We start from the raw sequence: 27,342 nt of genomic DNA on the forward strand, positions 1-27,342 counted from the left end.
AAAGTTTGGACGCCTTGATGTAAGCTTCTTTTCACTCTAGCGTTAACAAAATAGACCACAGAAAAAGTTTCCTTTCTCCCAGCAACCCTAATAGCTAAAAAAAGTCACCTAAATGAAATAGTTATATCTCGGTACCATAGTTACCTCTACGAGTCCAGACGAATGGCTCTAGGGGAATTCTTACTTTAGTCGAACTATACAACTCTGATAGCACAAACCATTTAAAACGATATAGGGCGCTGCAGATTGTTACAGCATCTACTGATTATTCTTCATCATAGTTTTCTTTTTATAAAGCTAGCTAACAAAACAAATTGCTGAGACTCCTTTTTTTAGATATCTCTAAATTTGCTCCGAATAAATATTAAATAGCTGAACTGAATGTTCTCCGCAGAAAACAGAAGTCATTTTTTTTCCTTCTGTTATTAGATTACACGCTTAACTGTAAGTGATTTATTCCATGTTTTCAGCACCATGGTACAAAATTCAACTTAAATTTGAACAACATAAATTTTTTATATATAAAAACCTTATATTTGCTAATTTTGGTACATAGCTGTTAGCTTTGTCTGTTAACTTTGTCTTTGTATCTAATTTTTTATAATACTAGCTAATGCATAATATCTAGAAAATGTTAGCTTTTTATGAAGATTGTGCAGCGGATTCACTTCCTAAACTCTGCTACTGGAGTTACGACTAAAGAAAATTTGACCGCAAAGTGTAGCAAGCTGACATGTTTGGTAAGTTACCTTTTCTTACTGATTAGTTTCTTTGTTGATGTTCTTTAACAAAAGTTAAAGCACTTCTGAAATTGCTAATTGTTGACCAAGAGAATTAGGGCAGTTAAGGTTTCACAATTTCGAGATAGACCCATCATATTAACAACGTAGCCCCCATTGCACACCAGCCGCTTTTACGTGTTAGACAAGCTGGGTATGCTTCAAGAATAATGACGATTCTTAACCACTGTGCAACACAAAAGTATTTTTTAGACATATTCAATATGCAAGGTAATAAAATTTTATTGGCCTAATCAGTTTAAATGCTTGCTGATTCTTTTTTTATAAATATTTTTTTAAGAAGAAGTGCTGCAATTGTATTTGCTACTGGGTTTTAATGTAAAATTTAACTTATATTAAATTTTTCATAAGTTATGCCTGTTTATCTATAACAGTGCATCAATAATACTGTATTGATGCTCACTAAGAGCGGTTTTGACTCAGGGGATAGAGCACTCGCCTCCCAATGAGGTGACTTGGGTTCGAATTCCGCTCCCAGCCTGCACTGACCGCAATGCTGACAACGGCCACAATAAGCCCCGTAACACCTCATTGGAAGGCGAATGCTCTATTCGCTGAGCCCCCAAGGCTCAACTCTTGGTATTTACAATAATAATACAGTACAAATTGAGCATTGCATTTTATTGAGAATAAAAAGGCATGAATGAATGGAGATTAATATTCCTCGCCTTCATCTTCCCCTCCATCATTAGAGTCCAAACCGACTTCTTCGTAATCTTTTTCAAGAGCTGCCATGTCTTCTCTAGCTTCGGAAAACTCTCCTTCTTCCATACCCTCACCAACGTACCAGTGGACGAAGGCTCGCTTGGCGTACATGAGATCGAACTTGTGATCGAGTCTTGCCCATGCTTCAGCAATGGCAGTTGTGTTGGACAACATGCACACGGCTCGTGGAACTTTGGCCAAGTCACCACCAGGTACGACTGTCGGAGGCTGATAGTTGATACCAACCTGAAAATAATGTTCATTTGTGGTTAACTTTGAAAAATCTAGACTGAAATTGTGATGTGAAGATGGCAGATTGAAAATTAAAGAATTTTGGTTAAAATTTCTACACTTATAAAATGTATTGATGTTTGATCTTTTGGTTTATTATCTTAACTTATTTTACTATCTTAACTGAATAAAAATTTAAAATATAAATGCCAAAAAATAAAAAAAAACTTAACGAAAATTGTAATATTTATTAATTTTTGATAAATGTATGACTTGTTTGTTATATCATGTTGTTGTTAAATTGAGTTTCCGAAATGAAACTTAAAATGCCAAACTGTCAACTACAAAATAAGTAAATAGCTGGAGCCATTTTGTTGTCGGAAATATTTGATCGAGAAGCTGAGCCTAAGTTGATCTAAACACCGTTGCATTAGAGGTATACAAGAAGCAACAACAAATTTACACTGTCTAGTTTTTTTTATTTGTTTTTTTCAATTTTGAAGTATGTATTTTGATGCTTATTGCTGTGTCGTATCATTTTTATTTCTCTACTGATAAGATGGAAACCAAAATAATTTAAATAATAAATCAGGTCAGTTTTATTTACTTACTTGCTCCTGATGTGAATATTTTAATGTGATTTCCCACTTTGTTGAGAGAACGTTTGATGCTTACGATTTTTTGGACTACATATTTTCGCAGTGGTGTATTATGTTGCTCATTAAACCAGAATAAAATAATTCATTTCAAAGCATTTTCGACTGATCTTTATCTCCTTAATTGTTTTACTTATAAATAGTCAGTGTTTAGTTGACAGAATAGATCAGTTAAGGATATAGTAAACTACTAATATCATCGATGTCTATTTTACAAGTCATCGATATTCTATTGAAATTACTTGCAAATTATTGATAGCACGCAAAACAATGATATTCATATTGTCTATTAAAATAAATGTTTATTTTGTTAACATTATTTCTCCAAAAAATTATTCCAATTTTATGAGATTTTGTTTAACTGAACCAGGCATTAAAGGAACATGAATGTGTTTTGTTTCTTAAAAGTCAACATTTACTGTCTGATCGAAAAGAGAAATGAGGATTTGAGATTCACAATGAGGATTTTTATTGTTATCCTAGGCCACTAGCTCAAAGGAAGTTCGCTTCCTCTTGTTTTCCACTGGCGCCATCTACGACCAAGAATTAGATTTCTGCTACACACATATGTCATAACCCGCTTATAGGGCTGACCCATTCATACATCCATTTATTCATCCACAGATCGTAATTTGATCTGAATCAGAGAACGATCAATCACTAATTCAGTACCCCCAGGGGCATGATTTGTTATGGAAACATAGAGGACCTTGTGACCTGAAATATTTAACGTGCACCAGTCACCATTTACTACACGTGAAGTCTTTGGCCTGCTGGGATCGAACTCTCGACCTCTTGGACATGAGTCCAACTATCAACCAGTCTGTCCCGGCCATAATGAGGATTCAAACGAAGAAACCGATATTTCACGAAAGGAATTGCATGTTCCCAGTTGTGTGGAAATGAATTGATTAATCTGATGGAGTATCTATTAAAGTGCATCACAAAATAAATATGAATTACCTTGAAACCAGTTGGACACCAATCTACGAATTGAATGGATCGTTTTGTTTTGATGGCAGCAATGGCGGCATTTACGTCTTTAGGAACGACGTCACCTCTGTAAAGCATGCAACAAGCCATGTACTTTCCGTGTCTGGGATCGCATTTCACCATCTGATTGGCTGGTTCAAAACATGCGTTTGTTATCTCGGCAACGCTCAGTTGTTCGTGGTAAGCTTTTTCAGAAGATATCACAGGTGCGTACGTTACAAGTGGAAAATGAATTCTATAAAAGAACATATTTTTCAATTAATATCTTAAACTGAAAAAGAACATATTTTTAAATTGATGTCCGACATCAAAAGAAACATATTTCTATTATAACGCAACTAAATATTTCAAATAAATATCTTTTATTTAAATAACTATCTCATAGCCAGCACTAAATAACACATTTCTAAATTTGTGTCTAACATTAAAAAAGATATATTTATGAATTACTATTTAGGGGGACATTGAACGTTCTAAACAAAAAAGTGCAATTTTTATTTGATCATTTTCAAATCAACAGAATAGTGGTAGCATTAATAAAAGTCTGTGCGCAATGATTTAGAGAAAATGATAATTAGTTTTTTAAAGTTATAGCTAAAAGCATGGTTTTTAATTGTTGATAATTAAAAAGTTTCTTGCGAACGAATTTTAATTTTTTCTCATTAAATTTTTACCTAAATACGTTGTTTATAGGTAGTTAAATAAATTTAAGTAGTTATGATACCCATATTAAAATAAAATGTACTTATAGGCTTTAAATTTTTAATTTGTCACCAAAAATTACTTGTTTCAATTATGTTTGTTAATTACTGAAAAATTAAATTAAGTCATTGAGTTTAAAATTAAACAAAATACATTGAAGAGCATTTGATTTTTTTCATAACAATAAAATAAAAGCTGGTGCGCAAGAAAGTTTTTGAAGTTGTGAGAACATTAAAAAATTCCATTACTAGAAGAAAAAGCAACTTTGTCAGCAAGAACTACATATTGATGTATGGACCTTTCATAAATTCATAATCTTATAACAAGTAAAGGAAAACTCCGATTTAAACGCGGTTTCTTGCATATTACTAAGTGAAATGTGGATCTTTTAATATCTCATAAACCAACTAATGGATTTTTGAAGGATTTGTCTAGCTCTAAAAGTCCACTGTCCCCCCCCCCCTTTTTTTATGTGTAATGCTGATTTAACCTCTAAGGGAACCGTGTTCCGAATTAATCTCACACCAAAAGTACACTCTCGAAAAATTCTATGACCGAACCATAATACCGCTACTCTAAACCGTACTATCGAGAAATTTGATCCAACCTTAATAAGGTGTTAAACTGGAGATCAAGTTAATAAAAACTGATTAATTTGCACGATAATATGCATTTAGATTGCCGAAAATTTGAATGTTTCAAAGCAATCCGAACTTTTTAACAGCATCAAAATGAATTGCTACAATCGTGTTAATAGGGAGTGATTAGTCTTACCTTGGATAGGGCACTAAATTTGTCTGGAACTCGGTGAGATCGACATTCAGTGCACCGTCAAATCGGAGGGATGCTGTAATGGATGATACTATCTGACTGATGAGACGATTGAGATTGGTGTACGTTGGTCTTTCGATGTCCAAGTTTCGTCGGCAAATGTCATAAATGGCCTCGTTGTCAACCATAAAGGCACAATCGGAATGCTCCAGTGTGGTATGAGTGGTTAGAATAGAATTGTAAGGCTCTACAACAGCAGTAGACACCTAAAATAAAAATATGGCACTCTGTTTATCGTTATTTAATGAAATCCAAAATATCGTTACGGAGAAATCTTCAGAAGAAGGCACTGGCCCACATTGGGCTGTCTGGCCAACTATGAAGATGAACATAAACACTCATGAACATCAAACTGTGGTGGAATCAAGGGTGATTTTACGGGAACATTATAATGTTCCCGATATAATGTACATTTTTTAGATTCCTATAAAAAGTTTGTTCTAAGGAAAAACACCCTGATAGTTATAGACATAAATATCTATATAGGAAAGAAAACAAATAAGTTAACTATTATTAATAAAATTGTAGAGATGTCAGAGTCTGCGAGTGAACTGGAATGACTGGTTTACTTACATTAAATTAATTACCGTAATATTGCGTTTGTTAATGGCAGCTAAGCGTTTACATTATTTCCCTTTAATACGAAACGGTGTTAGTGAAAAATCGAAATTCTATCCTGATTTTGTTTTGTAAGTTACTAAAAAAATTTTTCAAAGTTATTTTATTGTTTTCTAAATTATTGTTGTTTTTTTTTTAAATTTTTTATGACCATATCTGAGTAACGAAGTATGTTGAGAGATACGTAAGGAAGAATTAACTACCCCGCAAGTTCGCAGCAAAATTAATGCTGATATTTTTATTCAATTCTAAACTGACAATCAAAATACACGCTTTTCTCGGAAATACGGAATGTAATATTTCAACTAAGCGAACCGACTAAACTAAATAAAAAAAGTAGTAAGGTAATGACTACTCTATTTCCTAGTAATTAATCTACTAGTAACAGATTGATCATTGATGCCTTTTTAATTGGTAGGCATGTGAAGTGATGCCAGCTTAAACAGCTGTGTGCCTAAATGAAATTTAAATTGTTATTTGGGTAAAGAAAATCTTCATTACAACTACTTTGTCTCATGATATAGTCGCAATAGTTGCAGCTATTGACTCAACAGATATCATATTTTCTTAAATAATTAAGAAAAATTGAGTTAAAGTGAGGAATACTGCCCTTTGATTTAGCAAAAATCTCCAACCAATGTAACCTTTATTTTTTAGATATGTTTATTATAAGAATATTCGTTTTTGGATTACATTTTTGAAAAGCAATCTGGAAACATAAAGGGTGGTGTTTACATAACACCCAATATCATTAGTAAAATGTCTAATGCGTAAGCCTTGTTGTTAAACAAATAAATAAAATTAATAGCCCGTTCAGCTGAGTAAAAGGAGAACTTTGACTTAACTTTTTTTTCACCGTCTATAGATAATCGATAGAAAATAGTCGATAGAAATGTAAAATTAGAACTTGTGCCGACACATGATGAGTAGTCTTCTTCAGACAGAAAAGGAATTCTACTTGTTCCGTATTAAAATACCAGAAATTACGTAGAACAATTTCCATTTTTTTTCTTCAAATAACTATTTTATATTTTGTAATATTTATTGTTTTATTTTATTCATTAGAAAGTGTTCGGTTACTTTTAATTCCTAAGAGAGTTCAATATTTTAATTCCAATTCAGAAAATTTTAAAAATATTTTCTACCTTTACCTTTTTGGCCGTGAATTATGAATATGACAGATAAAAAAAAATCAATGACTGGATTCCATGTAAGTATTTTAAATATGAAATTGTATAACATTCTACCAATATTCCCTATTTTTAAAATTTTTTAACAGCGAATTCTGCGAATGCGTCAGTTAAAATTATAAAAATGAGGAATATAGAGTAATGTGAGGTAGGTAGGTCTTTTATTTACGTCGCAATAGAACTGCACAATGGGCTATTGGCGACGGTCTGGGAAACATCCCTGAGGACGAACCGGAGACATGCCATCACAATTTTCATCCTCTGCAGAGGGGATGGTTCCTCCGCTTCGGCAGCCCAACAACCTACGCTCGAAGTTGAGGACTTTACTGTAGAACAGTTTAACGAGGATTGATACGCCGCCCCCTCGGTCCCTGCACAGGCTGATCAAAGTGGTCATCCACCCGTCTACTGACCAGTGATGCTTAACTTCTTTGTTCTACCGGGAACCGTGTCTTTACGATCAGTCCACTGCGGTACTAGAGTAATGTAAAGATGTCTTCTAATACTAGGGTGCTAGGACCGAAATGGTTAAAATGTAAAATTTGTTAACTACGCTTAAAAAAGCATTTCAAAGTGAATAAAATGAATCAAAATATATTCCACATATTAATTAGTTAATTAACCTCTCGCACTATTTTTACGAGTTTGACTCGTGATGAAAATTTTATGCCAAACTTGAATATCACAAGTTAGGCTCGTTGTTTAATTTCATGTCAAATGCGAATATCACGAGTGTGGCTTTTAATCGACATTTCGGGCCAAACATGAATATCGCAAGCCCTACTCTTGGTCTTAATCTCGGGTTAAAACAGAACATCTGAATGGGCTCTTATCTCTTCTTTATATGAATAGGTATTTTAAATCTCGTCTCCTAATGTCTTATCCTCTATCTGTCTTGTTGTCTTTTCGCGAACATTCGGGTGCATATGTTAGGAATAGCTTGTTGCGAATTTCAGCGTAGTCCAACGGATTTATAAGTAAGTAAATTGTGCGTACCCATCATTCTATATAAGTTAACACAAGTATAAGCGTCTGAAGAGGACCATTAACGATGGTGTTTCAGTAATAATATGCCGAAGACAGGTAGTTGTTGTTGTTGTTACTTTACGTCGCACTAGAGCTGCACAATGGGCTATTGGCGACGGTCTGGGAAACATCCCGGAGGATGATCCGAAGACATGCCATCACAATTTTGATCCTCTGCGGAAGGGATGGCACCCCCGCTTCGGTAGCCCGACGACCTGCGCGCGAAGTCGAGCACTTTACGGTAGCACAGTTTAACGAGGACCAATACCGCACACCCTCGGTCCCTACGCAGACTGATCCAAGTGGTCACCCACCCGCACACTGACCGTGATGCTTGACTTCGGTGATCTGTTTGGAACCATGTCTTAACGATCAGTCCACTGCGGGACCCGAAGATAGGTAATATTACAGCCTGTAACAATACATTCAATAAAATTATTACCTGTGGAGCTGGATAAATGGAGAACTCGAGCTTAGATTTTTTTCCGTAGTCAACAGATAGCCTTTCCATCAAAAGAGATGTGAAACCAGAACCAGTACCGCCGCCAAAGCTGTGGAAAATTAGAAATCCTTGAAGACCGGTACATTGGTCGGCTAGTTTACGAATCCGGTCCAATACTAAATCGACGATTTCTTTTCCGATTGTATAGTGGCCTCTTGCGTAATTGTTAGCTGCATCTTCTTTTCCGGAAATGAGTTGTTCTGGATGATATAGTTGACGATAACCTCCTGTTCGAACTTCGTCTGAAATGAGAAAAAAAATTTCAATTATTGTTAACAATAAAAGGAGTACTTAAACAGTTTAACGTCCAACCACAAAAAGTGGTCTATGCATGAAAAACAACTAAACGAAACACCAACGGAACGTACTTTAACTGCAGAAACTGTCCCAACACAGAACTGAACCTTAAACATATTTTCACCTGTCAAAACTCGACGAACATTATCCATATAGATAAGTATCATTGTAGATAAATAGTTCTGTAGATGAATGGCATATTTCTTATCCGATGTGATATACTCATCTTTTATCAACTAATTATCATCCTCATATATCCACTTATACAGATGTCACTTCACTTACCTGTCCACTGGAAATCCATCAATAACCAATCAGTCACAGAGGAACCAATAGGAATACGTTTCGATTGCGATGGGAATACGAATCTTCCAATAGGAATAATGCAAATAACTAGTTGCCATTCTCAACCTCAATGTTATGACAATTGATTTATTTCATTCTGTAATATAGTTCAGCCTGTGGTTTAGATATGATTCACTGTAATGTGAGATAAACTAATACCCCCTTAATATTGCACATTCATTGACCCTTTGAGCTCGATCTATTGCATATTCATTGACCTATTATTAATTAACATTTTCTTGAGGGAACTAAGTAATAACAATACTTTTTCTTGAGATCTTTATCATTATGACATGAATGCTATTTTACAACACATTACTTTACACAAAAAAGTGAATTAGTCCGCTCATGTATTACATCTAAGTTAATCTTGAATATTCTCTATTCTATATTAAAACAGATTTCAAAATTTAAATTTATTTTTCGGCATCTGCGTTACACAATTTTGCGGTGTGTTATTTCCCCCTACTCAAACTCAAATAATATTTAAGTATTATTGTTTTTACTTTCCTTTATATCAACTGTTCATTGCAAAAACAAACAGAATGAGTACTTTTAAATGTAAAAGTAAGTGTATTTCAGCCCACATTGACCCGCCTTAAGGTGAACTAGACATAACCTTGAAGAAAAAATGTATAATTTCTTTGCGGAATGGGAAAGACAAAAATCAATTATGTCAGTTGTCAGCGCAATTTGAGTCACTGACGGAATAAAGTTTAAATACTTCTAGAACAGCCGTTTACGAAAGTAATTTCTCTTCTTTCGATTGAAAAAAAAAAGCCTTAATTTTCATGAATATTTCCTTCATATTAGAATAAGTACTTACCAACCACAGTTGGCTCGAGATCTACAAAAACAGCTCTTGGAACGTGCTTTCCAGCTCCCGTCTCACTGAAGAAAGTATTGAATGAGTCATCTCCAGTACCTACGGCTTTGTCGCTGGGCATGTTGCCATCAGCTTGGATTCCATGTTCCAAACAGTACAATTCCCAGCATGCATTGCCAATTTGAACTCCAGCCTGACCAATGTGAACACTGATGCACTCTCGCTAAGAATAGAAAAATAAATGCTGTTCAAGAATACTTCATTTATAACATGTTATTTCAGTTTCTGTTTTCAAATATACGTTATTAAATAATTAATCTGCGAGTTTAGGTTTTAAATTCTGGATAAACGGTAGCATTCAGGGTCCCCCCACAGGATTTTGAAAAATTAACAGTAATAAAGAAAGAGATATATCTAGAGCATTTCTGTGTTCATCACTATATGTTTTTTTAATGAATATAAAATTCAGTTCTGCTTTCGAAAACTCGTAGGAACCCTCTGCATATACAGTTACGAAATTGAATATGATTGCATAGTTATCAATTTGCGTGGTCGTTTGAAAAGATTTCGCAAACTGGTCCTAAAAAAATAATTAAAGCAGGAAGAATTTGCAAAAAATTAGGTTTCCTCGCCAATATTTAAAAGCATAACAGTCCAATTATGGAACTTATAGAGGGATGCCCACTGCACTACTTTCTGATAAAAAAAAAATTATAAAGTATTTTGTATTAAGCACTAAAATTTTCACTAAAATTTTGTATTAAGCACTAAAATTTTGTATTAAGCACTAAAATTATAATTAAGCACTAAAATTTTCAGAATTTTGAAAACTTATTAAAATTCTCATTAAGAGACAAGCTGATAGAAGTGGCCTTTCATATTCATGTTAAATTTATTTTTATGGACAAATTCAGTTTTCTTTTAATTTAATGGACGAAGAAATTTTTTTGATAATAATATTATAATTGAAATACTTTTGGACTAGGGTGTTACAATTTGTAATAGTTTAGGAACTTTAGACTTCAAATTTAAGCATAAAATTTAATATTAATTTAATGCTCTATTGAAACGCTGAGGTACCCATTTTGTGGAACATGAATCTTCATCAAATTTTGATTTCAGGAGGTGACTAAAGAATGATAGAGAAAGTTTTAAAAACTTTTGAGCTTTAACAAATGAGAAATTTTTTATAATTAGCCGCCACGTTTAGTTTTAAAAAAAATATCAAATAACCCTAGCAACAATTTTTCTTGGCCTCAGTTGAGCTGAAAATTGGCTCCATATTAGTCCTAGAAGAACATGTATGGAAGGACCAATATTAGGATGTCTAGATTTTTTTTAAATATTGGTCAATATAAACCGATATTGGCAAAATAATGGGTATAAAATATCGGGTGAATCTGATAATTCTATATAGGACCGATATTGGTTGTAAAATTTTGAGGGAATCGGCAAATTCTATATAGGGCCAATTATCGGAAAAATAATGGCCCTTCAAATTTTAGAATAAGCCAATATTCATGAATATTGGCTTAATGAGAGCCCAAGTTATTTTGCTGCTAGAAAAGTGCTAAGAATAAAGTAAGACAGTTCTTTATTTTTTCTAGTATTTTTTTCTTCTTTTTTTTAAAAAAAAAGAACGTGTTGTTAAAAAACTGGGGAGCATTGGTACTCAATGATAAACGCAAGGTTCGTAGGTCCTTATAATACTTAAAGTGTACTACCGAAATCACAAAGAGAAGTATTTTAATAAGATTATATTTATCATAACATTTAAGATATATTCACCACAACATTGAATAAATATGTCAAGATACGAAATTATAGGTTTTGAAATTTTAAAGTGAAAGCTAATAAAAACAAATTAATAACTTCTTTTTTACAGTGTTGACGCCATTTTTTTAAAATTTTATTTAAGGAAACAAGAATTACGATAACATTAATTTCATAGGCATTTTATTTTAACTGTATATATTTAAAGCAAAAATACTTTTTTTTAAAAGTCAATTTCTAATCATATAAATAAGTGGGGTATGCTAGCGTCCATATCCTTCTTTGTTAACATAGGGTAAAAAAAAAAGAAAACATATTGTCTCAAGAGAAACAATTTGCATCTAATTGAATGTTTTTGCAAGTTTTTGTTCTGTTATTTAAAGTTTCATATGCAATGCCTTATATATACCGTGAGGTTTATTTCAAGGATTTACTCTAACACTGTCCCACCCAACAATTTTTTTTTTCCCTCACAATTTTACAATGTATCCTACGCAATTTACCCACACATTTTATTACCTTTCGACAAACACACCCCCCCCCCCCGCTTGTTTCGCGATCCGGTTTCTGGAGCGCCCATTTATTTAACCTGTGTTTCTGAGTCAACTTTTTCTTCCATCTCCATAAATGGTAACACTCACGTGAACCTAGATAGACTTCATTTATCCTTCCAGCCGAATTAAACCTTGGGTCACGTCACTTTTTTAGGCCACACGTTGTGACACCTGATTTCACGGCAGGTAACAGGGATCAACCATCAATCGCCATACTTATGAGGCAAAAAGTGTTTTTTGGGTATGATGACACTGATCCCTTTTTTTTTTTTTTTTTTTTGTCACGCTTTTTGGGAATTTTATTGCTTGACAAAGTAAGGAAATAATGGCTATAACTTTTCATTTGAGGGATTTACTCCATAAAATGGAATGGGGTTAGCTAGGGGTATATTCTTCACATTCCCCTTGCCTCTCTCTGTCTTTATAGTTAAAAGAGAATAAAAAAGGTGTGTCGTCAGTCACTATATATATATATATATATATATATATATATATATATATATATATATATAATAACACAGAGAAACAAGGAAAAAAAATTAAATAAATGAATAAAATTAAAAAAAAAGATAGAAAGGATTTGAAATGAAAGAAAAAGAAGAAGGAGAAAAAATTTATTTTCATACACCTTGGGGAAAATAATTTTTAATATTCTTACAATTTGTCTAGAAGTTTTCAACGGATAGTGTATTTGCCTCGCCAAAAATTTTTTTTAACGGCGAATTAACAATTAACTTCTATTAGCAGTTAACTTTCCATAATTAATGTTTTTTCCTCTATTAACTTCAAAGAATTAACTTCTATTTGCAAATTAAAAATATTTATTTTTCGTTTTCTTTCATCGTTAATATTTTTTTCTATTCATAAACTCCAGTTGGTTTATAAAAAATGAAAAATAAAAATTCATTTCTATAAAGAAATGCTTTAAAATAAATATAATAACTTTTCAAGCTTTAATATTTTACTCGAACATTATACAAGTAGTAAAACAATTTTCAATATTTTATGATTAAAGAAAACTACTTATAGTTAATATATGTAGTTTATTGATATAATAATGATTCAATATAAAATTATTATGCAATATATTACAAAGAATTTTCTGATACGAAGTTTCTTTATGGTAATTAAAATTTACTACATGTAGAGGAATATAATGGATCAGAAAATTCATTCTTTTTATAAATTTTTAAGTCAAGAGTGTTTATGAACTTGAAACATTCTGTCTTCAACACAGTTACCTATTATTACTTATTATACCTCAGAGGCGACATTGATCAAAATGTTAGAAAAAAATTTTCTTTCTTGGTTTATTTCTCGAAAAATCAAATTTAAATAATTTCTGGTGACTGCTACGCAGATGTTTCCAAAACTTGATTTGTAATTACAATCAAATTAAATAAAGGTGTGGTTCAGTTAATATTACTACCTGTAGTGAAACACAACTTAAAATAATAGTATTTGTCAACGCTTTGATAAAAAGCAGAGGTCAACACCCAGAAGTTGTAGGATGAATAATAGTATACAAAAAGAATTTCAGCTCAGAAGAAAGTTAATTATGCGAACATTGCAATAAGAATTAAGGTCGTTTGTCCATTTAACTAACAAGTGAACAGAGCATTGAAAGGAATCTTATTGAAAAGAAAAGAACTAAAGTTTATTATGTTCTTCAAGGTAATAATAAATAAATTAGTAAAAATTCTTTTTTATATGCAAATAAATACATTTGAAAGAGAAAGGTATAAAAAATAAGTGAAAAGAATATATATATTATAAGTAATACTAAGTAATGTTATTTTTTTCTGTTTAATTTTTAAATTCACAAAAAGTTTGCTACTAAAGGAAAAAATTATAAATAAATAAAGGGAAATCAACAATAAGTTTTAAGTGCATTTATTACATTGTATAGAAATATATGGAAATGTCTTTATTTGCAAATAATTTTTTTGTTTTTACTACACATAACAGACACATTTATACGTTTTACTTTTTTTTAAAAATTAAAATTTCGTGGTAAAATAGAGAAATTTTAAGAACACAATATATTTTAAGAGCATATTTTGCAAATAAATTTCAGATGTAAAATTAAAAACGGCTAGTTCCATTGATTTTATAACAGTCAAAGTTATTATTAACTCCAATAAAAATGAACTAGTGGAAAGGTTATATTCTTAACTGGTAATTGTTAAGATTTTCTACACTTTTATGTTCATGGAAAAAAAAAGGAAAGTGATTGTAAAGTTGATTAATAAATTTCAGTCGAAGTTAAAAGGTTAAATAATTTAGCAAAAAACCTGCTTCTATGTCTTTTCTTTCTTTTTAAAAAAAAGAAAAGAAGAAAAAAAAAACTTATTAAAATTTGGTTAATATGGACATCAGTTTAATAGACTTACAAGATTACAAGATATCTTCTACAAACAAGTGTTTTATGTTACTTTTTGAATTAAATTATCAAATTTACAAAACTAAGAAACTTGCACTAAAACATAAATTTTGCTACCACTTAGGAAAAAAAATTTCCCCACAAACAAAAGAAAGCAATGGCATCTCTGTGCAAATAATATTTGAAAATTCTCCTTAAGTATCTTCATAAAATTAAAATATATTAAGAAACATAAAATACATTCAGATAGAAATTTCCAGGCACTTCTTTGATTTTTATATTTTTATTTTTTTCTTTATATATATATATATATATATATATATATATATATATATATATATATATATATATATATATATATATATATATATATATATATATATATATATATATATATATATATATATATATATATATATATATATACACAGTCTATTGTATTGTTGTAATTTTGAAGAATTAAAAATAGACTGTATATATATATATATATATATACAGTCTATTTTTAATTCTTCAAAATTCAACAATAAAATCAAAATATTTAAGTTATTTTTGGCAAATTTTTAATAAAATTACGACCACAATTTAAAATTTAATTACTGGGGACAAAGTTTAAGATTTATTAAAGTTCCATAAAACGCAACACTATAATTTTAAAAATAGGGCCCCTTGCAAGACGCAAGTTGCTTTGTCTATGATTTTATGCAAAATTTAAACAAGAAATAATAATAACAAGATACTTTTATTCGTAGTCAGTTTCAATCAATGTAAAGACTCACAAAAGAATATAACTTGGGTAATGAAAGTTTTTTGAATAATAAATTCGCAATAACTTTCTTATTTGCTACTGAAAAATCGGTAAAAAAAGGTTTTAACTTTTTTAATACAACATGAAAATTCTATTTTTTCGTTAGCATGAACGTTAAACACAAAATCCCTTTTGCTAAAAAGAATATATTTTAAAAAAATCATTGTTACACATAGCATAGAAAAGTACATCAGTGCCTTTAATTAAAAAATTAAAAATTTACTATTGTTTTGAATACTGAGTTGTTTTAACACATACTACCAATAAAAACTAAAATAATCCTCGAAAAAATATTTATTTCCGAATGTTTACGGTTTATAAACAAAATTAAAACTTACTATATTGGAAATCTAGAATTTTATTTTAACCAAAAATCTATATAAAGAGCGAAAGAAATTTTGGGAACTAAGGAGAAGTAGAAACTCCACGCACGTGTATTTAAAACTATAAATTAAAGACAAAATAAAAATAATAAAAAGTGAAGAGGAAAACGTGACATTTAGCAATATTTTGAGTAATTTTTTTTAAAAAAAACATGTTTTTTTAAAGAACTGCAGAATTAAAAATATTATTTCTCAGGATAATATTAACTCTTGCACTCTAAATGAAAATAAGATAACTGCTATTTATCTGACCTTTTTATTTAAATAGAATTAATAAAAAAATAAATTTATTGTCCACTTTTCAAAGTTAAAATATTATGAACACTCTATAAACTCACCATATTGTAAGACTAGAAGTACTTTTCAATAAAGAAAATGTAGAAAGAAGTGGTGTTCGCAAGCTCTAGGAGAAGTAAAGGCTCCAAGCACGAACTATTAACTGATTTTTAGGGCAGATCGGGGAGTCACTTATAGAATAGGCTAACTCCCCACGCTTACATCCTACGCGCCTACTTTTCACTGGTCGAAAAAGGACAGATCAATGAGACGATCCTTCACAACACCCTCGACTTCTTTTTTTTTTTTTTGTTACTAATCATCCTTTTTTAACTGATTATGGTTAAAAGGTTTAAAATATATCGTCTTTCTCAGCTTCAAAAAATAGTTCGAATAGCTTATTCATCTTCTATGCACCTGCATTCTTTTTTCATCACAAACAATTGTTCAAAAATTTTTTCCAGGAAAATTTGATTTGAAGTTTTGAAAACACCACTTAAAATTTCGATGTAACTGGTGAAATTACAGTGGGTGTCGATTTGTAGAATCACTGGAATCATCACGCTTCCAATTATTTACATGATAACATCTTATTTTATATTATAATCGGCGTTGAACAGCTGACCCAATTCTAAATGGACGACTAACAATGGTTAACTTCGTAACATTGTCATTTTGAACCCAACCCAGAAGTCAAAGGAACTACTGGATCAAGCATTTTTTTTTAATTTTATATCATATCCGTCGTTGAACAGCCGACCCCATTTTTGGGTTTACGACTACTTGTGTTCAACTCCGTAGCCTTGTCATTTTGAACCCAATCCAGTAGACAAGGAAACTCCTGGATCAGTAACCCCAGAGGTATTGACTTGTTATGAGAACATGGTGGACTTTGTGACTCGACAGATTTATCTGCCGGCTGGGATCGAACCCACGAACTCTTGGCCCAGTGCCCTACCCACCAGGCTATCCCGGCCTTGGATCAAGCATTGGGACAAACTAGCCTTCGTGGAAGACTTTTTGAAGGAACTGACCAGCTTTAGCGTTACTAGAGAAAAACCAAAGGGTCGGTGTGAGCCGGGAGTATAATTTATTTCAACCAGTCATCACTTATATTCGAACCTGGGTCACCTCATTAGGAAGTGAACACTTTATCCCTTGAGCCACCACGGCTCTTACGTGATAACTTTTTATAGACATCGTTGAACAGTCTACCTAATTATGAGTTTGCGACAACCAATGTTTATCTTCTTAGTCTTGTAATTATGAGCCTAATTTAGAAGACTAGGGATCTCCTCGATTAAGTATTGGAAGAAATTTGCCTTTGTATAGGACTTTTTGATGGAACTAGTCCGCACTTACGTTACATGGAAAGGAAAACCGCGAAAACCTCTCACGGTTAGTCTGACTGTAAGGGAACTCTAACCCATTATCCGTCTATCACTTAGGATGTTTGTAATATTCCTTCACGAATATTATGTGGTTGGTTCTCATAAATAACTATCACTTATATAGACAACACTGTTTATTATTAACATATATAAAAATAATATAAAAAGAAAAGGTAAATTAGTGACAAGATCTTATCTGACTTCGCAAGTCAGTCCCGAGAATGCTTCTCTCTCTCTTTCTGATTAATTTCTTTTTCGGAGGTGAGTGTGCGAAGCGCCCTCTGGCGAAGATGTCCGCACACTACACCCCCCACGCAAGATTGAAGTATCTCCCTTGATACTTAATCTGACAAAACATATAAATTGATAGTAAACAACCATATCGTAAATATATAAACTAAAATGACAATTAACATTCATCACTAATATTAATGAATATTTCAAATAATGCAAATAATGTAGTTAAATTCAAATAATAAAACATTTTCAATAATCAGGTAATGCACTCAATTATTTAACATAACTTAGCATTGAACTATTAAAATTTATAACTTGCTTATAAAATCAAAATAATATATAAATCAAAAAAAAAAAAAAACTTTAAATTATCAAAATGTAAACAGTCAATATTTAAGTCAGAGTATTTGGAAACAGACGAGATAATGCATCCGCATGCGGCATTTTGGAACCAGGACAATGTTTCAAAGTTATATTATACTTTTGAAGAGCGAACACCCATCGCTGTAATCGAGATGACTGAGGAGCACACTTCGTTAAATACGGTAAGGGGTTGTGGTCAGTGTAAAATTCTATTTCAGAGCCAAATATCAACGACTCAAATTTCTTTAATGACCACACAATAGCGTAAGCTTCTCGTTCTATAGTTGACCAGGCTTGTTGTGTTTTGGTCAATTTTTGACTAGCGTAAGACACTGGGAAAGTTTTATCCTTTATTCGCTGAGAAAGACAGGCTCCTATTCCAATCTGTGATGCATCTGAGTAAATAATGTAAGGATTACCGGGCACTGGTGTGTAAAGTGATGGGGCTTCTACAAGGGCTCGTTTGAGACGTGAGAACACAGAGTCATGCACTTCACTCCAGGGAATTTCTTCCGGCACTCGCTTTTTTGTCAATTCTGTTAGAGGATACACTAATTCAGCATATTTCGGAATATAATCTCGGTAAAAACCACATAATCCAAGTACACTTCTCAATTCTTTCTTAGTATTTGGTCTTGGAAGTTGTTTAATGACTCGAACTTTTTCTGGATCGGGCTGGAGTTCACCCGAACCGATGATATGTCCCAAAAACTTGATACTTGGTTTAGCAAAAGAACATTTATTTAGGTTAACAGTGAAATTGAGTTCTTCTAATCTTTTCAGAATCAACTCCAGATGTACCAGATGTTCCTCAAAACTATTAGAAAATATACCAATATCGTCTATATATGCTCGTGAAAACCTTTTAAATGGTGCTAGGGCCTTGTTCATCACTCTCTGAAACGTTGCTGCAGCATTCCGGAGTCCAAACGGCATAACTCGAAATCTGTACTGAGAATTGTGAGTTTTAAAGGAAGTTAAATCGTAACTTGCTTCCTCCATGGGAATAGCATAGTAACCTTTTAGCAGATCTAGGTTTGAGATTACATTAGCTTTCCCTATAGTATGTATTAACTCAGTAGTATCTTCCATAGGAAAATCGTCCGTTATAGTCACAGCATTCAACGCTCGATAGTCGATGCACATCCGCATCCCTCCATCTTTTTTACTAACGCACACCACTGGATAAGCAATTTCAGCTGAACTCTCTTCTATTAAACCAGCATCTAAAAGCTCTTCTATCTGTTCATCTACTTTTCCTTTCAAAGCATCCGGAATACGGTATATATAAGGCCTCTTCCTCTCACTGTTAGGTATGAGTCGAATCTTATGCTCTTTAACATTTGCTTTCTTTAATTTTCCAGTCATAAGTTCTTGATGTTTACTCAGCAAAGAAATTAATTTTCTTTTCTGATCATCACTCAAATGTTCTAAGTCCAATTGTGAATCAAACATAACTTTTCCAATGTTCGTTTCAGGTACTGTAATAATTTCACCAAATTCGTCCTCATTTTCAAATATCACACCAATTGAATTAACTCTAGCATGAAATCTCCTTATCTTGTTTACATGCACTTGTTTCACTCTCCCATCTGGTAATTTTACCATGTAAGAATGTGGGGAACAGTGCTTGACAATTTCACCTGGACCAGTCCATCGGGCATATATTTTATCGGCAGAATCAGGGATTAAAAGCACTACCTGTTCACCGACACTGAAATTTCGTACTGAAGATCTTTTATTAAAATAGTCACTGTATGCTTTCTGTTTGTCAGCAGCCATCAATGAAGCACTTTCAGCAGCCTTTTCCAGTCTGACTTTCAGTTCTTGAAGATAGTCAACAGCTGATTGAGACAAAGTGGTAGGGATTCTAATTTCACCAGACCAAGATGATTTAAGGATAGACAATGGACCTCGGGCATCTCTACCATAGAGTAGCTTGAAAGGAGATACCCCAGTAGTGGTGTTTGGAATCTCTCGGTATGAGAATAGCAGAAACGGGAGTTGCAGGTCCCAACCTCTTGGATCTTCACGTATTACGTGATGCAACATATCCTTTAGTACTCGGTTCCACCTTTCCACTAGTCCATTCGCAGCAGCATAACCCGGACAGGAGAATCTGGAACTCGAACCAATACGCTTCTGAAATTCTTGAGTTAGGGCAGACTTAAAATTAGTCCCCTGATCACTAGCTATAACGTTGGGTATACCAGTTCTTGTAAAAATTGTAAGTAAAGCATCGCAAGTTGTTTTAGCAGATAGCGATTTCAACGGCACAGCTTCAGGCCAGCGAGTATTTTGATCAACAAGACTAAGTACATATTTGTGTCCTCTGCTAGATGGTGGGTCTATAGGACCAATGACATCCACATTCACAATTTCGAAAGGAAGTTCGGGACGAACCACAGGAGTTATGGGCGCTCTATCGCCAATTTTCTCAGTTTTTCTAAGTTGGCATCCTTCACAAGTTTGGACAAATTCCGTTATATCTTTCCTCATATTCGGCCAGTAAAAACTATATTTTATTCGCTCTTTTGTTTTCCTAACCCCCATATGACCCCCAAAAACGGATTCGTGTGCCAATTTTAAAACTTTATTTTGCCTACATTTTGGTAAAACTAACTGTATAACTGATTCATTAAGAATTTTATCCTTATGGTAAATTAATCCATCCATTAAAATAAAATTGCCTTTGTTTTGTTTTAATTCCGCGCGAATTTTCTCTAATGAAATACAATTAGTTTGCTCTTCTTTTAATTTATAATAATCCGAAAAAAATTTAGAATCTTCATTTAAAATATTCGTCTCACTCCCACTCAATGAGCAACCGCTCTCTTCCCCCTCTGACAAAATATCCTTTTCATTAATTTGTTGTAATAACACGTGTGCTGATTCTTTTTGCAATACGCACCGATTTTCACTGCTTTCCCCCTCGCAAGAACTCTCCAAGTCTGACGAAATCAGTTTCTCATACAAAAACGGTGGTATCAACGCATCTACATTTAATTTATCTGTCAGTGCAATTATGCATTCTACGGGATAATTTAATGCCGAATCTCTATTCAATGAGACCCTTGCTTTTATTAACTTAGCCTCAACATGCTCACCGAACGCCGAACTCAAAATAATCTTTCCATATTCCTCATCAGCGGCGCCAGGAATCAAATTCGAATTACAAACAAAAATTTGAGTTCCAGAATCTATTACACATTTCAATTTCTTCCCCCCTCCCACATACACTGATACATACTTCAAAGGGTGAAGGTCAACAGATGGATAAAAATGTTCGGAGATTTTTGCAATGACAGCATTTTCTTTTACTTTCACTTTTGAAAATTTATTCCCACAATGTTTTGCTAAATGGTTATCTCCGCATATGTAGCATTCTAGTTTTTTGTTTATTTTATTTTCTTTTAATTTCAATTCCTCTCTCCGCTTTTGAGGAGGAATATATTTCCTTTCGTCTCGCGAATTATATTCGTTTGTGATAAATCTAGCGTTAGGTGAATGGACTTCGTAAAAAGATTTATTTTTTGATGTAAAATATAAATCGCACTCCTTACCCAAAATCAAAGGCTTAAACCAATTTCTTTCCTGTTTTATGTTTATGTGCGTCGCGGTTTCCTGATCGAGTGATTGATATAATTTGTCACTAACTATTAGTTCTTTTAATGTTTCGAAATCAGAAACGTTTCGCAATTTACAATACTGCTCAAAACCGGTAGCCAAACGTGACGCAAATTGGACATGGGTTTCATTCGGTAAACGTTTTGCTCTCTGAAAATTTAGCAAACATGCTCCCGGCGTTGGTTCAAATTCTCTAAGAATAGTGTCTTTTATTTTTTGATAATCCTTTATATCCTCATCCTTAATGTAAATCAAAATATTGGCAGCTTTCTCCCCCATTAAATTTAACAAAATTTCTCCCTTTAATTCTTCGGGTACCTTTTTTGTATTAAAAGCTCTCTCTAGGGATGAAAAAAATAAATTCCACCCTTCTGTTCTCTTAGGAATCGGCAGAGTTAAAGTGCGAACGCTATGTATGAAATTCTCGACTGAATTTATATTTATATTTTCGGAGATCATTACACTATTTGGGTTCTTAAGCGTACTCTCTAATTTAACTTTCTCTAAATTAATACGCTCTAATTCCAAAAGTGATTCTTTCTCAAGTTTTGTTTTCTCTAAAATTATTTTCTCGCGTTCTAACTGGGATTCCAAATCGAGCTTCGCCTTTTCTGCTTCTAAAGTAGCTTTTCGCAATTCTAACTCCATATTTTCTTTTCGTTTCATTTCTTCATTTTCTTCTTTTCGTCTATCCATTATTGAAGATAACATTTCTCTAACAGACTGTTCTTCGTAATTAGTGTTCTGAATAATCGCTGTTTTTAACTCATAAAGTTTTAAATCTTGGGTGTTCTCAACACCCAATTCAGCAGCAATAAACTGCAAATCCTCTTTCCTACCTTTCGCTAGGAAAGCCATTTTCCATAAAAATATGAAGAAAAGTTACTCACGTGATTCAGTTCGTATCCTGGCGCCTACTGCGCCAATGTAATATTCCTTCACGAATATTATGTGGTTGGTTCTCATAAATAACTATCACTTATATAGACAACACTGTTTATTATTAACATATATAAAAATAATATAAAAAGAAAAGGTAAATTAGTGACAAGATCTTATCTGACTTCGCAAGTCAGTCCCGAGAATGCTTCTCTCTCTCTTTCTGATTAATTTCTTTTTCGGAGGTGAGTGTGCGAAGCGCCCTCTGGCGAAGATGTCCGCACATCATCACTGTGTTCGGTGAGCATCACTGTGTTCGTGTGTTTTTACGTCATCACTGTGTTCGGTGAGCCGGGTGCGGAATTCATATCGACCAGCCATTTCTGGGATTCTAACCTGGATCACGTCATTGGGAGGAGAACGATTTATTCCCTGAACCCACGACTGTTCTTATATGATAGCATTAAAATTTCTTCTGTTATCAGACTCACTATCACCGGTAACTAAGCAACTCATCGAAATTTTGTAACAGTGAGAAAGAGCCTTAAGTTGGTGGGTCAGAAATACCCAGTTCAATATTTTTATAACTGCTTAAATAAAATATCAGGTGACGATTCTTTTTATCATAATAATTGAATGACTAATAGGTATTTTCTTTACTCTTACAGGCAGATGATTTCTGTTAGATTGAGGAAGAATCAAATACTGCTTCCTGATCAACCTTTTAATGAAGATCAGCGAAGTACATAATTTGTTTAGTTCACTGGTAAACAGCAATGATTTTTTATCACTTTTGCCTACATTAAGGAATCAAGAAAGTGGACTTAGTGCTTACTGACATTGAATTTGAATTAAAATAGTTGTACTAATTTGAGTTAAAATTTCTAGTCAACAGTTAAACGTTATAAATTTACATCAATTTACTTCGATGAATTCTTTTACTATAGCTTCGGAAATTTTTTTTTTTTTCCTTTTCTCCCGCATGTGAATTTTTTGGACGGATCTAAGATATTTTCGAGACGTTGATTTCAAACCAGCAATCTGCTGCAGTTTTTATGCAATTCAATAATAATACTCCTAACAAGAGGTTTTTTTAATTTATTCAAGTGCTCCCACTTCTCTGCTACGTATGGAGGGTAGGCAGAAGGCGATAATGCATTTCAGTTTATGATGCGATACGTTATGGTCTTAGGTATATGCATAGATATAAAGGCAGAAAGATCAATCACTCGACCAAACGGACGTCACGGTGAACGTTGACAACACTGGTCTAGTAACCAGTTTGTACTCTATATCCACGCCCTCTAGTGAACTGCGGTTTTTGTTTATTGCAGCTGTACATAATTTGTTCTTTTTTTATTTGATTTATATAAGTTGTAATGATTAATAATAATTGATAACATTTAGTTTCTTTGCCAGAAAAATCTGAAATTCGCAAATTTTATGAAATTTTTTTTTCAGATTTTTTTAAAGATTTATAATTTTTAAATTTTAAAACTAAAAAAAAAAAAGAAAACTAGTATGTTCTTAAAATTAATTCTCTATATCATTCTGAAATTCAAATATTTGAAATGAAATAAAACACACAATTTATGTACTTACGAAAAATAAATAAAATAAAGAGCATTTTAGTAAACATTCCAAGCTAGCCTGTTAGCGTACAATTAGTTTGCTAATAAAGCGTTTTCTTGGTTTTCATTTATGTGTAATGGAAATTCTAATTATTTTCATTCAAAATTTCAAATTTTTTCATTTCATTTACTACAAAAGCTTTTATAAACATGATTTTTCTCTGATATTTAAATTGCAAGTTACTTTGATTTCTGGGTCGTGTTAAAAGTTAAAAATATAAGAAAAGTATTTCACAACATCCACTAAGATGACAAATTGTCTGTCAAGAATGATAAAAAAATTAATGGTTAAAAAATAATTCATTGCGATAATGAACATACAGCTGTATTGTTATTATTGTTCAGTTATCTAGAAGACTTTTTCGTGGTTTTCCTTTGCATTTAACGCCACATTTGATTTGTCTAAATTTTAATTTAATTTTAAATAATATATAGGTTACTACAAAAGCTTTTATAAACATGATTTTTCTCTGATATTTAAATTGCAAGTTACTTTGATTTCTGGGTCGTGTTAAAAGTTAAAAATATAAGAAAAGTATTTCACAACATCCACTAAGATGACAAATTGTCTGTCAAGAATGATAAAAAAATTAATGGTTATTAAATAATTCATTGCGATAATGAACATACAGCTGTATTGTTATTATTGTTCAGTTATCTAGAAGACTTTTTCGTGGTTTTCCTTTGCATTTAACGCCACATTTGATTTGTCTAAATTTTAATTTAATTTTAAATAATATATAGGTTACTACAAAAGCTTTTATAAACATGATTTTTCTCTGATATTTAAATTGCAAGTTACTTTGATTTCTGAATCGTGTTAAAAGTTAAAAATATAAGAAAAGTATTTCACAACATCCACTAAGATGACAAATTGTCTGTCAAGAATGATAAAAAAATTAATGGTTAAAAAAATAATTCATTGCGATAATGAACATACAGCTGTATTGTTATTATTGTTCAGTTATCTAGAAGACTTTTTCGTGGTTTTCCTTTGCATTTAACGCCACATTTGATTTGACTAAATTTTAATTTAATTTTAAATAATATATAGGTTACTACAAAAGCTTTTATAAACATGATTTTTCTCTGATATTTAAATTGCAAGTTACTTTGATTTCTGAATCGTGTTAAAAGTTAAAAATATAAGAAAAGTATTTCACAACATCCACTAAGATGACAAATTGTCTGTCAAGAATGATAAAAAAATTAATAGTTAAAAAAATAATTCTTTGCGATAATGAACATACAGCTGTATTGTTATTATTGTTCAGTTATCTAAAAGACTTTTTCGTGGTTTTCCTTTGCATTTAACGCAACTTTTGATATGTCTAAATTTTAAATAATATATAGGTTACTACAAAAGCTTTTATAAACATGATTTTTCTCTGATATTTAAATTGCAACTTACTTTGATTTCTGAATCGTGTTAAAAGTTAAATATATAAGAAAAGTATTTCACAACATCCACTAAGATGACAAATTGTCTGTCAAGAATGATAAAAAAATTAATAGTTAAAAAAATAATTCATTGCGATAATGAACATACAGCTGTATTGTTATTATTGTTCAGTTATCAAAAAGACTTTTTCGTGGTTTTCCTTTGCATTTAACGCCACATTTGATTTGTCTAAATTTTAATTTAATTTTAAATAATATATAGGTTACTACAAAAGCTTTTATAAACATGATTTTTCTCTGATATTTAAATTGCAAGTTACTTTGATTTCTGAATCGTGTTAAAAGTTAAAAATATAAGAAAAGTATTTCACAACATCCACTAGGATGACAAATTGTCTGTCAAGAATGATAAAAAAATTAATGGTTAAAAAAATAATTCATTGCGATAATGAACATACAGCTGTATTGTTATTATTGTTCAGTTATCTAGAAGACTTTTTCGTGGTTTTCCTTTGCATTTAACGCCACATTTGATTTGACTAAATTTTAATTTAATTTTAAATAATATATAGGTTACTACAAAAGCTTTTATAAACATGATTTTTCTCTGATATTTAAATTGCAAGTTACTTTGATTTCTGAATCGTGTTAAAAGTTAAAAATATAAGAAAAGTATTTCACAACATCCACTAAGATGACAAATTGTCTGTCAAGAATGATAAAAAAATTAATAGTTAAAAAAATAATTCATTGCGATAATGAACATACAGCTGTATTGTTATTATTGTTCAGTTATCTAAAAGACTTTTTCGTGGTTTTCCTTTGCATTTAACGCAACTTTTGATTTGTCTAAATTTTAAATAATATATAGGTTACTAGAAAAGCTTTTATAAACATGATTTTTCTCTGATATTTAAATTGCAAGTTACTTTGATTTCTGAATCGTGTTAAAAGTTAAATATATAAGAAAAGTATTTCACAACATCCACTAAGATGACAAATTGTCTGTCAAGAATGATAAAAAAATTAATAGTTAAAAAAATAATTCATTGCGATAATGAACATACAGCTGTATTGTTATTATTGTTCAGTTATCTAAAAGACTTTTTCGTGGTTTTCCTTTGCATTTAACGCCACATTTGATTTGTCTAAATTTTAATTTAATTTTAAATAATATATAGGTTACTACAAAAGCTTTTATAAACATGATTTTTCTCTGATATTTAAATTGCAAGTTACTTTGATTTCTGAATCGTGTTAAAAGTTAAAAATATAAGAAAAATATTTCACAACATCCACTAAGATGACAAATTGTCTGTCAAGAATGATAAAAAAATTAATGGTTAAAAAAATAATTCATTGCGATAATGAACATACAGCTGTATTGTTATTATTGTTCAGTTATCTAGAAGACTTTTTCGTGGTTTTCCTTTGCATTTAACGCCACATTTGATTTGTCTAAATTTTAATTTAATTTTAAATAATATATAGGTTACTACAAAAGCTTTTATAAACATGATTTTTCTCTGATATTTAAATTGCAAGTTACTTTGATTTCTGAATCGTGTTAAAAGTTAAAAATATAAGAAAAGTATTTCACAACATCCACTAAGATGACAAATTGTCTGTCAAGAATGATAAAAAAATTAATGGTTAAAAAAATAATTCATTGCGATAATGAACATACAGCTGTATTGTTATTATTGTTCAGTTATCTAGAAGACTTTTTCGTGGTTTTCCTTTGCATTTAACGCCACATTTGATTTGACTAAATTTTAATTTAATTTTAAATAATATATAGGTTACTACAAAAGCTTTTATAAACATGATTTTTCTCTGATATTTAAATTGCAAGTTACTTTGATTTCTGAATCGTGTTAAAAGTTAAAAATATAAGAAGAGTATTTCACAACA

At 31.7% G+C, this 27,342-nt stretch overlaps 1 protein-coding gene across 1 annotated transcript; it reads right to left on the minus strand.

Moving 5' to 3' along the window:
* Window positions 1-1,404: 1,404 nt before the first annotated feature.
* On the minus strand, window positions 1,405-16,155 carry LOC107441194 (tubulin alpha-1B chain). Its single transcript, XM_021144536.4, has 6 exons — window positions 15,962-16,155; window positions 9,723-9,945; window positions 8,195-8,496; window positions 4,862-5,124; window positions 3,356-3,620; window positions 1,405-1,751 (listed from the first exon to the last, which is right to left on the minus strand). Exons 1-6 carry the CDS (start codon window positions 15,962-15,964, stop codon window positions 1,455-1,457), a joined length of 1,353 nt encoding a protein of 450 aa, XP_021000195.1. The 5' UTR covers window positions 15,965-16,155; the 3' UTR covers window positions 1,405-1,454.
* Window positions 16,156-27,342: the final 11,187 nt, after the last annotated feature.

This window comes from Parasteatoda tepidariorum, chromosome 1 (genome assembly GCF_982258835.1).
Source record: "Parasteatoda tepidariorum strain Cologne lab strain chromosome 1, Ptep-v5.0, whole genome shotgun sequence".
Classification (NCBI taxonomy): Eukaryota; Metazoa; Arthropoda; class Arachnida; order Araneae; family Theridiidae; genus Parasteatoda; species Parasteatoda tepidariorum.

What these genes read in the sequence shown, in the direction of transcription:
- LOC107441194 (XM_021144536.4), bottom strand. An exon ending in TCTCGAGCCAACTGTGGTTG is followed by an intron (nt 8,497 to 9,722) that starts GTAAGTACTTAT and finishes TTCTCATTTCAG; the next exon opens with ACGAAGTTCGAACAGGAGGT. An exon ending in AATTTAGTGCCCTATCCAAG is followed by an intron (nt 3,621 to 4,861) that starts GTAAGACTAATC and finishes GTTCTTTTATAG; the next exon opens with AATTCATTTTCCACTTGTAA.